The sequence below is a fragment of the Cottoperca gobio genome, chromosome 8 (assembly GCF_900634415.1).
Source record: "Cottoperca gobio chromosome 8, fCotGob3.1, whole genome shotgun sequence".
NCBI classification, from domain to species: Eukaryota; Metazoa; Chordata; class Actinopteri; order Perciformes; family Bovichtidae; genus Cottoperca; species Cottoperca gobio.
Window position 1 is genome coordinate 15,603,321 of NC_041362.1, and position 12,303 is coordinate 15,615,623.

Below are 12,303 nucleotides of genomic sequence, written 5' to 3' on the forward strand. Positions count from 1 at the left end.
GCTGTTAGTTTTAAGACTCTTTATTAAGAGATAATACAGAAGGCCCTATTTTACTATAATACATAATATTTTAAAATACATCTCACTGGCAGGTTACTTAGGTCCTGAAATAGGAAACAAGAACATACATTACAAAAAACAGAAAAGTCTATATAGTGAATGGAAAATAATTGTTCTAATATAACTACTCTTAAAGTGACAAAATTAATCTATATTTAATACGTTAGATATTTAAAAAAAGGTGGTAACATCAGTTTTACTGTTGCTGTGAATCCAAGACATATTGTGTGGACAGATCCCGCACTTTACCAATACTCGTTTGCATTAAAGAAATAAAATCTGTTAAACCCACTTTCTCAATTGTCACTTCCAATTTCCCCACACATCTTCTGTCATTGTTCGGCCCAACCACTAGGGGTCAGCACCGGGATCTTTTTTGGTCCTGGCCTGGCGGACCTCCTCCATGAGCTCTTTGAGGTACTCCATCTCCCTGGCCATCGATTCAGCCTTCTCGGTCAGCTCCATGTTCTTCCTCTCCAGCAGCGCATACTCATCAAGAAGCAATTCCTGCTCACTTTTCTTCTTCTGCCTGTAACGTGTGGCAGCAGTCTTATTCTGCTCCATCTTCTTTAGTTTCTTGGCCTTTGGTGCCTTCAAAGTTACCCTTTCTTCACCGTCTGCATCCCGGAGGGACTTGACTTTGACACTGGGAGATGGTGGACTAGCTTTGTACACGGGCTCGGGGTACGGTCTGCTTCTGGAGGGCTTTGGTAGAGGGGAGGCCGGAGGGGAGGAATGAACAATATGCGATGTGGTGGTTACAGTGGTGATCCCGATTTCATGTTTGGGGGCCAGCAAGAAGACGATGCGGGTTGGCGAAAGGGAGAGCACGAGCCTCGGGATCTGAGAGACGACAGTAGCCACCACCGGCTTCACCTCACACTCTGACACGTCCACTTCACTGCCTAGGTCCAGGGTGTAGGCTGGGGAGGAGGGAGAATCAACCAAAGTGGACGGCGGATCTGGGGAAGCTGGCTCAGATTTGATTTCCAGCTCCTGTTGTGGATCTGGGACATACAGGGGGACATCCTGTTCATCAATGTAAGATTCAGGCTCATCCACTGTAATGACAGGAGGATCTGAGCAGACAGTGGGAGGGGAAGGGATACATGGAAGAGAAGCAGAGGGAAGACTTGAGAGTGCAGGAGTTGAGATAGTGGGCAATGTGAGGGAGTCAAGCTCCATTGGGCATTCTAGGGATGCTAGGAGGTCTTCTGGACAGCCTGGGGACCCTTCAGTAGGACTGCAGGAGCCAATCAGAGAGTCCAGGTCAAATTCGCTCAGATCCACCCTCTCAGCCATCCAGTCCAGGTCACCAAACATATCCTCTGTGGAAGCAAATGAGGCGAGATATTAATGAGCCTTCTATACTAAGAGATGGTGCTCAAAAACTATTTCAAATATTTTAATTATATTGCTTTCTGATTTTTACACAGTCATTACCTTTAATGTCACCTGAGACGGTCTGTCTCAGATGACCAGGGTGGTCCAACCAGGGGAGGGAGAGCAGGTCAGACTCCATCCCATTTTTGTCCCCCTGGAGGACGGCCGGCGGCGAGGGAGGAGGAGAGTAGAAGGGAGGAGGAGAGGAGGAAGAGGACAGTGATGAGGAGGTGAGGGGTGACACAGGTGAAGTGTCCCCCACCAATGAGGTTCCTCCTGCTTCCTGTTGTTTCCATTAGGTCAGGGTGTGAAGATGGGAAGCTCATGGCGTCAGCCATGGGAGAGGAAGGTCCCCAAAGAAGGGCCTCCATGTCTTCCAGGCCAAACTGTGAGTTTGTCATCGTCATGGTCATAGTGGCTGTTGTTGGTCACGAGTGGAGTACGTGACAGGACAGTTTCAAACTCTTTTATGCTGTCGAATGCAGCAGTGGTGAGGGTTTCCAAGTAGGACCTGAGGATGGGGGGAAAAATAAGGCATTTGAGGTGAAAATCAAATTATATCATAACATATTATAATTATAATAAAATTATAGAAATATACTGTAATTAATAACGCATATCTAAAGATTTTAAAAGTCAACACTACTTGTGCTGTGTGTACAAATAAATGGTGTGGATAACTAGTTATAATAAGAATAAGAATAAATAACATTGTGTTAGTCTGATCTCTAAAGACAAATCCCATTTTGGCGCAACACTGCCCCCATCACTGCAATGCTTCACATCACATGTTTCCACCCAGCTACCAGTCTTGTGACTCTGACGTCAGTCTGTCTCCTAACAGGGGCACAGAGGACGTCACCCACTCTCGCTATAAACAGCCACACGTTTGTTCTTGAAACGCCTTCACGAATCCGCCATTTTGACCCAAAGAGGAAGCGAACCATTTACTGGCTGCCACGTAGACACTCATAAAATTAACATTGATGATTTCTACAAATGTAGCAACGCAGTCCTTGACGATTAGATTGGCTTAAATAGTCCTGGTACATTGTATCAAATACAAACTAACATTTCATATTCATGGGGCGTGTCCCGTCATCCCAGTAGATAATGTGTGCTAATATATCCCCACGTATACAACTATTCGATGATTCAGATAAAGTCAAACTATTTTTAAGTGTCAAACTCATTTAAATTGTAATGTGATAAGATATATCTTTGTCCTCGCGGGAAAGTCAGGCTGTCGAGTCGCGTGGCCACGGCAGGCCGGACAGCTGTCATCGACCAAATTTAATTAAAAAACAATAATACTTACGACATGTTTGCTGAATTAGAAGTGACTCAGTGCGCTGGATGCACTGTTTGGTTGGCTGCTGCTGGGTCGCGGCACACTTTTACACTGCCATTTCGCCAAATACAGCGATGTTCGATGATGTTGCTTCGTTTGTTGTTCCTCGGAAGGGAAAATGGCGCATGTCGTGGCGCGGTGCTGATATAGTTCAAGCGAGGACGGGCGGTATCCTTCCGCATTGCCCACATTATCACTCCGCCAGTGTTTGTGTTCCACATTCCATGCATAATCTGCTGCCATCCTAAAAAGTAATCCTGGGTACTACTGGTATTGTGGTTTTATTCATCACAATCATGATTGGTCTTTAACTTTCTTTAAATACTGGCTTTAGTAAATCACACATTAGATTTTTTATATATCAAATAAATACTTAATAATTAATTTATAAAGCACTTTTCAAAACAAAGTTACAAAGTGCTTTACATGATAAATGGCAGACAAACACTGGGGAAAAAAACATAATTATTCATCAATCAAATGTTTATTCAAATATAGCAGCAAAAAGGCATTTCATCTCCAATGAAAACACACACACACACACACACACACACACACACACACACACACACACACACACACACACACACACACACACACACACACACCTTTGAGTCAACCAAACATTTCCCACATACTAATCATATGGTCCAGTTCATGATGCAGATTTTCAGCCAACAGCCGAACTCTACCAGAAAGCTTGCTCTTAATTGACTTCTTCAGCTTCTGACCATCCTTTTCTGTAAAATACAGATCAATTTCCTTCACAAAAGCCAGAAGCAGTCTCTCAGATGACATCCCACCTGTGTGTGCAACAGCCGCCCTCCTGTCATTGTTCATGTTAAACACCGACTGCGACAGATGTGCCGTCTTCAGTGCATCAGTCTGGGCTCCTGCCCTCTGAATCCTGGCAATGTCGTGCCTTCGCAGCTCATTCATCCCAGAGAGGATAAAACTGAGACAATGTTCGACGTCGACAACATTTCCCTTATAATCGTATACTAGTTTCTCAACGGTCATCCTATTCACAACCTTCTTCTTGTTGGTCATAGCAGTGTGGGCACCCATACCCCCAGCAGATGCCATCATACCAGCACCGACAACTGTAGCGATCAGTGAGGCCCCCATGGTCATAGGAGCAAAGGCGATACCCAAGACTGCAGTCACTCCTCCAACAGCACCCGTGGTGCCTCCAGCAATGTCCATGGTTTTGCCCTTCTTCTTCATCTTGTCCAGGTTCTCCGAGATGGAGGTGAACTCTGTAATGATTTTCCGCAGGCAGTCGACGTGTTTCATCATGAGGAGGTTGTAGAGACGCAGGGCCTTTCTCACATTAAACGCTCTCTGCTGGAATGATCTGCGTAGGGACAGTGACGAAAAATCTGTTTCTAAATCCAGCTCATTTTGTTAAATTTGATATTGGTTATGGAATAACTTCATTATCACTTGATGACCTGTAATCACGTTTAAGTTGTTATGCTAAAGGACATGTTGTAATTTACAACTGTTCACAAGCAAACTGTAGCTGTTCCAAACTGTACGTCTAACTTCAATACGCTGAAGCATGAGTTTTCTCTGAAAAGTATAAAGAGCACTTTACATTGCCAGAAATATTGTAACAGGAAACTCATGGCACCAAAATGGCATCGTTAGCGCAAAAGAAGGGATTCATATGATAGTTTGTGTGGTTACCTGATTTCCTCCTCTATACTGAGGCCATACAGTGACGGAGCCATGCTATCAGGTTCTGTTGGAGTGACAGCACAGGGACAGATTAGATCACACGTTCTCAATTGTTTTTCAGCCAAGAAACCTCTACAAGGTAGAGAATAGACCAGGGACACCCTCATGCATGTTCCTTTGTCCTTGCAAAACAATGCAACTGGCATCAATTGACGTAACTGCACTAACGCTGTACCTACACAAAATTAATAGAGGGGGCTAATTTGAAGTGCATTTCAGAACATACACACACATTTAGAGAGTGTGAAGTGAAGTGTTTCACTCTGAGTGCATACATGGGCTGAATATATTTTTCTTTTTAAAATGTTACAATTGGTTAGATTAGAAAATGATCTCTGAACTATTTAAGATTTCAAACTAATAAACTATGAAGCCTTTGTATGGAAACAAATATGATAATCATAATTTCATCATAATTTAAATGAATGAATCTGAAAACTTTGTTTTGCCGCTGACCCCACTTTGAGAATCATTAAATAAGATAATACAAACTCTGACCCTGCTCTTTGTTACGGTTACTTATTGCATAGTTACTGATTTCTTTATTTATTGCCCATTTCTTTTCAAATAAATACACATTACTGGCGGTCAATATGATAACATTTGATGCCTCTTTAGTCTTCAAGAAAATGACACAATATGTATCAGAAAACAAAGTTGTGCACTTACTTGACTCTCTTTTCAGCCATCTCAGCATCCCTTTGATGTCCTGAGGAAAACAGGTTATTTTCTTATCAAGAAACCTTTGCAGAGAGACAATAGATTGTATTTATGAAACCTCCTCAAAACCAAATTGTGCCATATCACAGTTTAAGTGACAGAGCGAAGCTAGTGAACTGTTTAGAAGAGCCGTACCTCTGTGTCCTGTTGACGAGAAGTGGAGCTGCAATTCTGGTAGTGAAGTGTCTGAGAAGAGTGTTTCAATGTGGTCTAGTTGTGGTTAACGGACATAGATTAATGGATCAGAATTTTATTAAAAGCATACCATTGTCTATATCTGTGTGTGCGTGTGTGTGTGTGTGTGTGTGTGTGTGTGTGTGTGTATGTGTCGTCTCTCTCACCATCTTATCCACATCCTCTGGGAGAACGTCTAGGTAAGGCCTGTTCTCTATGTCACTGTACACCGGCTCCGATGGCGTCCCTGTTGAAGGTGGGGGTGGCGGGGTGAAAGAAGGTGGTGGTGGTCTGTTCTGTGTAGATAAAGAAAAGAACGTTTTTCATCAAGTCTACTGCGCAAAGACAACATTTCTCTGGAGTATGCTGTTAATAAATGAATGGTTTTGTGTCTTGTTCACACTTCCAGGAACAAGATCTCGCTATGGGAAGAAAAAGCTAAATATTTAGCCGTGCTGGTGGCTTTGCTCTTTCGGTGTGACATTGTTTGTCCGTGTCAGTCTGTCATTGGTTGGTTCACCACAGACATTTAGGCCAGAGGATGAATCCTGTTCCTCTCACGTCACCATGAGACTGACATTTGTGGTTTTGAATGAAATAATGGCGATTGTGTGGCCTTGTGTCAAAAGAGGGTGAAGTAAGTGATCTAAACTAACTTGAAAATGGGCTTTTCAAAGTACCGGTGTAAACGATACTCTGTTGGTGTCGTTCTATTCGTTTTTGGCATTAGAAAGAATATGTGACTCTTTGGTTGAGTGGATAATCAGAGCATTCACTTAAAAATCTAACAAACTCTTAAACTAATAGTCTCTATTTCTCGTTTTCAGAGATGGATTACTGAACGGGCCGACCGGGAACAAGCTCAGGAGCCCAAAGAGTCAGGTCTTCATCTACAACATGTAATTTAAAGAGACACAAAGAGACTCAAAAAGACCATAAAATAATCAAAACAACGATGAAAAGAGATGTGAAACGACTACAGACAAAAAAAGAACTACAATAAGACTAAAACAATTACAAAGAGACACAAAACAACCACAAAAAGAGGCGGATGAATTATAAAGTGTGTCTTGCTTCCATGTAGGAGAGGTGGTGGGGCCTTTTGAACGTCCGTGCCCACGGCCCCATTGTCTCAATATCTGCCCATGCAAGATCAACTTGCTGCAACAAAGTGAGTTGTCATTTTCTGTTAAGAGCACAAACTTGGGCCGGCCCAACCACCATCTGCATTCCACCCTGAAGGATCAGCGTAACATGTAATTAATTATGGTGAAGCTTTGCACATCTGATTTTCCATGACAGCATGACAAACGCATTTGCTTCTCCACCTTTTGTTGGTGTTTTTGGCACCTGTCGAAGCATGGTTTATCACCTGTAGTCTGTGTGGCTCTCATACCTGTGGAGGTAAAGTTTTACACTTCACGGCAAAGTGGGGGAGGGTGGACTGCCCGAGTCGAGGTGGAACTGCAGGTTTGTCTGTGGCCTGAAAAATCAAAGCATTGTGGTTGAATAATACAAAATGTAATGTATTCCAACACTTCTTGTCATACAGGGAGCTGAACTTTCATGCTGTTGATTTTTGAACGGAGTATTTATTTATTGCCCAAATGCAAAATACACTGAGTGTCACAACTTCTCCCTGAGCTCTCTATGTTAGTCACTTAGTATTCTGCCTGGCTGTCAATATGTCATTTCAGACCCATCCACACCTATCTGTCCTCTGGTTACCCATTTCCACCAGTTCCACCACCAGGCCTGCTCCTTCCTCCAGCTCACATGCTTCCCATTTCACTGATTACCTCAGTAGCATTTATACTATATATATATATATATATATACATATATATATATATATATATATACATATATACATATATATATACATGTCCACATTCAGTTGCCAGATTCTCTTTTGGGAAAGCTAAGCATTCCAGTGTTTCCTGATCCTGATCCTTGCAATTTACCGTTGTATTATACGTCCAGCCGAGGTTCAACTCTTCTTCAGCAACATCTGGTGAGACTGCAGGTTGTTGCATTAAGCTGATGTGGGAATATGTGGATTCCTGACTCTCATCCGTGTCGCTCTATCCAAGAAAATATTAAAAAGAAAAACATATTTCAAATGTTAACTCAGGAACAGGTGAGTTCTTTATCTGTAGTCTGATTAGTCTAGTTATATACGTATATATATATTTGAGAAAACTCTGTGGAGTTAGTGGAGGTGAAACACGTTAACCCCTACCTCAGGTTTTAGCTTCATTGTAGAACATCTGTTGTAATAGATGGAGGGAGGAGGGGGTCGTTCAGGCCGCGGTGTAGGAGGAGATGGAGGCTAGCAGAGAAATTAAGAAGGAGGAAGAAAGCTATACAATACATTTTATTTGTAAAGCACCTTTCAAAAAGAAATGACAAAATACCTCACAACAGCTAAATAAAAATCCAATAAAAGGACAATAAAATAAAACCATTATTAAAAAGAACATACAATAATCAATACACTAAGATAAAGTGGCCAATACCATAAGATTTTAAAATAATATAAAAAATACACAGCAAGGCATTAATTAAGTAAAGGCATAGTTTTAACAAGTGAGTTTTAAAAGAGGACAAAGATGCCTGATCTCCTATAATCTCCCTAAATTATCCTTACACACTATGTTTGTAAAGTTAAAAAATCTAAAAGTTAGTTTGTATTAAGGGTTTAGTTGTATCCCTCATAGCCTGGCTCTGTCCATAGGTAACACAGTCTGCCTACCAGCACCTCTAAAACAGAGTAGTATTGAACTTCTCCTCCAACTCTCAGCAAGAACGCTAATATTTCCCAAAATATCTAACTATTCCTTTAAGACGAGTCATATTTCTAGCAATAACACACATGCGGCAATCCTTTTAAATAGTAACATTTTGTACAATTAAATGAATAGTATGCCCTCACAGGTGGCTCATAAACTGAAGTCATATAGTGATTGCCTCCGTCAACTGCTGCTGTGGGTTTTGCGGAGGTCATATATTTGCTCAGCGGCGGTCTGGGAGGAGGACGAACAGAGTGAGGCGTCTTATGGTCTGCGGCATATCCACTGAGTTGGGAACTCTGATGACAGAAGGACATGACAAAATTAATGCGTGTTAATTAATACGTGCTACCATGAGACAATCTTAGCGATCACCACTCACCACTGCATTGGTCGTATTGCCAGTTGTGTCTGCAGAGTCAGCAGTGTTGTTGTTGTTGTTACGATGGGACTTTGGTTGTATTTTAGACCTGGGACGAGGTACAGGCTTGAATTTAACCTCTGACTGGCTTCCATCTGTGACAGCAGGCTGACAAAAAAAACAAAGTGTACATAACAGCTAAGTAACGACAATAGAGAGTTTAAAGGAAAATCATCAAGTCTGTACCAGGAAGTTCTAGGATTTCAATTTTTACACCACTCTGAATGTCTCGAGAAACATACCAGAAGACACACTACACACTGCAAACCATTCAGCAACTCATGCATTGATATGGACCACTGCTTTAACAGTTTACCATTGGTGCGTCCAGGTCCTCATAAGTCGACTGTGGGACGTCATAGGAGCTGGTGATCGGGGACTTCATCAAGTACTTTGTCCTGGCGGGTTTGGGCGGCTATAGGGTTTAATAGTGACAGAAATTAACTATCTAATATTACAACCATTAAGATAAGAGCAAAGGCTGCCAAACAAGCAACTGTTTGTTTTCATTTGCTACAAGTGCACTATTTCACTGCGCTGTCCTTCTCTTAATATATGAAAACGTGGAAGTACCAGGCTTTCCTCTCTATTTCAGTTCCTGTAACCCTTTTGTCTCCAAAAATGAAAGCAGGTGTGTGGTGGAGAGGTGTTATCTCTCACAAATATAGACTGCATATCTGCCTTTCAGCAACTCAAACCCCTCAACACATTTCAGCAAATGATTACCACACAGATGTCTAATTTATTCATATGGGTTTTGGATTCTGATCGTGCTACTGAGCAGGTGTAACCCTTGTGGGTGCCCATTCTAGTGGTACGGCTTCCACATACAACACCAGATGGTTGTGAGTTCAATACCAGAGCTGCCACCATTGTGCCCCTGAGCAAAGTACTTAACCCTGAGTTGCTCCAGGGGGACTGTCCCTGTAGTTAGTTCACTGTAAGTCGCTCTGGATAAGAGCGTCTGCTAAATGACCTGTAATGTTGTGGACGGATTCATATGTAAGGGTTCTGCAGGGCAACAATCAGCTGCTCGGCCTCTGTTAACTTCGGCAAGGAAGTTATGTTTTTTGTTTTTTGCCAGCATGATTATGGACGAACTACTGCACCGATTTTTATGTAATGACTCATAACATTTTGGAGTGGATCCAAATCACAGCCTATACACCGTAATATTATTCACTAGCACTTAACTTATTCACTGCTTTCTCCAAGTGCCCTTCTAGTATTGTGTATGAATGGTATCCTATCAGTGACCCCAGGTTTACTGTACTGTGTACATAATAATATAATATCATAAAATGAATGATGTCTGAATTCTATTTTAGTATTTTAGTTGCTTCAGTTTCAGAGTCCTGGTATTGTGCATGCTGGATCACTGTCACACTGTAAGGAACAGAGCAATCGTTAATGTTTTTAATAACACCTGTGCTTTTCCTACTATGACAAGTCAAAATGTCTGCTGTGAGAAAAGTGTACTGTAGCTGTCGTTGTTTCAGTTTATCAATTTTGGTGATTTCAGACAAAACCCTTTTTCTAATCCAGAGCAGCGTAAAACGAAGTAAGAGAAGTAATGTTGGCCATTTATGCTACAATAAATCATATCCCTCAAGAAAATAGACATATGCATGTTTACATTGACTTACTTAGCAAGACTATAAATCGTATTTCTTTTTGATAAATTGTTAGCAGACAAGTTAATAAGTTAAGTGACAGGCAATTATGAGATGAGATACGAGCACTGGCTATCAATCAAAGAGTGCAATGCATTGAGAAAAATTGTGCAAGAAAGCCAGCTTGCTTGCAAAAACAATTCTAGCCTTCCTGATGGGAAGGTATGCAGGAAACACACACACTGGAAAATCCAGCACAAGTGTAAATTAGTGCTTCTCAGTGTCGTGCTACATATTTGACACATTGGGTTCATATCATATGTGCCACAATATGCACTACTGTATTCACATGTTCATATCTTTGTTATATTAAACTGTTGTCTCATAGTTGCTCTGATTATACAAGGAAGCTGCTATTTTAGTTTATGTTACCTTTTTATTACATAGGCCAAAATCTGAAAGGCTGATTGATTCTGTAACTTAATAATGTCCAGAGCTGCAGATATTAACAAGTTATAGACATTTATTTAATGAGTTGGTGGTACATGCAACCAGTGGTGAAAGAAGTAGTCAGATCTTGTACCACAGTGGGAAAATACTCTGTTACAAGCAGTTATGGGAAGAAACTAAGTACATTTATTCAATTATTATACCATTTTGAGTAACTTCGAGTATTTCCATTTTTTGGTACTTTATACTTCTGCTCCACTACAACATATGATACACTTTTAACATAATGCATTACTAAATATTAAACCAGTAGAATAACAGTTTGAGGTACAAAGAGCTAAAAATATCCAATATATTACATAAAAGTAAGAAAGAAAGTCCCAGACATGAATACTTTGTGAGTCAGTAAAATGCTACTTGATGCAACAATATTAACAATCTAATAATGTCATACCATATAGAGTAATATTTCACAAATGGAGGCCATTTTTCTGCAGAATGAGTACTTTTACTTTTGATACTTTCAGTACATTTTGCCGACAATACTTCTGTATTTTTACTTAAATTAAATTTTCCATTCCAGAATAACATATATATAATAGCACTAGATTATATTCAGTGATGCATTAATGTTGCATCACTACCAGGGTGCCTGCGGGGTACCTTAATTTATAAATATTGTCCGATCAATGCACAATATTGGCTACCAAAATGCAGTGCAGTAGAAGTATAAAGCATAAATAATACTCAATTAAAATACAAGTACAACCTCAATGATACTAATAGTGATGAAAGATTAATGTATTACAATAATCCAGAGAATTGGGAAATTCTGCATAATTACATTTTGTACTTTTAGTTACATTTCACCTTCATGCAACTCACATGTAAGGCATCGCCTCCCCACATTTCTCAATGTCTGAACAACATTCTCTTTCATGTATCTAATTTCTCAAACATTTCAAAAACAGAAAGAGCTGTTTCTTACCATCATGTTCCAATGTATGAGTTATGAGTCCTCTCTGTTTCATTAATCCTTTAGTTATGGATCCAGAGTGCGAAATGACTCAACGATTCTCCCATGCGTTTACAAGCCTTTACTCTCGTCAGGCCACAGATTCCATAAATGCCTCTCTCTCTGTCTTCCAGTCAAAATAGGCCTAAAGGTGTGATTTCCCTGCAACTCACCACAGAGAAAAAAAGGGGAGGGTGGATCCTCTTTTTGCCAAACTTCCCTATTTACATAAACAACAAGTGGAATGAAGGTCAAAATATGTCGCCTCTGTTCATTCAGACATCTACACACACACACACACACACACACACACACACACACACACACACACACAAACTCGTCACCGTCAGTCATTAGAATATTATATTTATTCATTCACTTGAGGCTTACCCTAACCTTAACCATCATCACTACACGCCAAACACCAACCGTATAACAAAAACAAATGCAACCTTAGCCAAATACCAAGTCTTAACCCTAAAGTGGAATGTTTTACCTTGTGAGGCACCTGCTTTTCTTATTGTCAACAGCTCAAAGTCTGATTGATGATGATGGACGGTGTATGGATTTTTAGTGACTAC

General features: G+C 40.7%; 2 protein-coding genes across 5 annotated transcripts; both read right to left on the reverse strand.

The window, feature by feature from the left end:
* Nucleotides 1-4: 4 nt before the first annotated feature.
* On the reverse strand, nucleotides 5-2,917 carry atf4b (activating transcription factor 4b). Its single transcript, XM_029438517.1, is given in 4 exon segments — nucleotides 5-1,388; nucleotides 1,504-1,732; nucleotides 1,734-1,954; nucleotides 2,762-2,917. Coding segments are annotated over 3 exon segments (1,329 nt in total). The 5' UTR covers nucleotides 1,857-1,954; nucleotides 2,762-2,917; the 3' UTR covers nucleotides 5-411.
* Nucleotides 2,918-3,041: 124 nt separating this feature from the next.
* LOC115012723 (uncharacterized) lies at nucleotides 3,042-11,815 on the reverse strand. Of its 4 annotated transcripts, none has more exons than XM_029438497.1 (12): nucleotides 11,696-11,815; nucleotides 8,961-9,059; nucleotides 8,606-8,752; nucleotides 8,367-8,522; nucleotides 7,674-7,763; nucleotides 7,396-7,515; nucleotides 6,828-6,914; nucleotides 5,599-5,727; nucleotides 5,393-5,443; nucleotides 5,207-5,246; nucleotides 4,487-4,541; nucleotides 3,042-4,151 (listed from the first exon to the last, which is right to left on the reverse strand). In XM_029438497.1, exons 1-12 carry the CDS (start codon nucleotides 11,699-11,701, stop codon nucleotides 3,410-3,412), a joined length of 1,722 nt encoding a protein of 573 aa, XP_029294357.1. In that variant the 5' UTR covers nucleotides 11,702-11,815; the 3' UTR covers nucleotides 3,042-3,409. The 4 variants fall into 4 exon arrangements, with proteins under 4 accessions (XP_029294357.1, XP_029294356.1, XP_029294358.1 ...); XM_029438496.1 differs by having other exon boundaries at nucleotides 5,393-5,467; XM_029438498.1 differs by lacking the exon at nucleotides 5,393-5,443.
* Nucleotides 11,816-12,303: the final 488 nt, after the last annotated feature.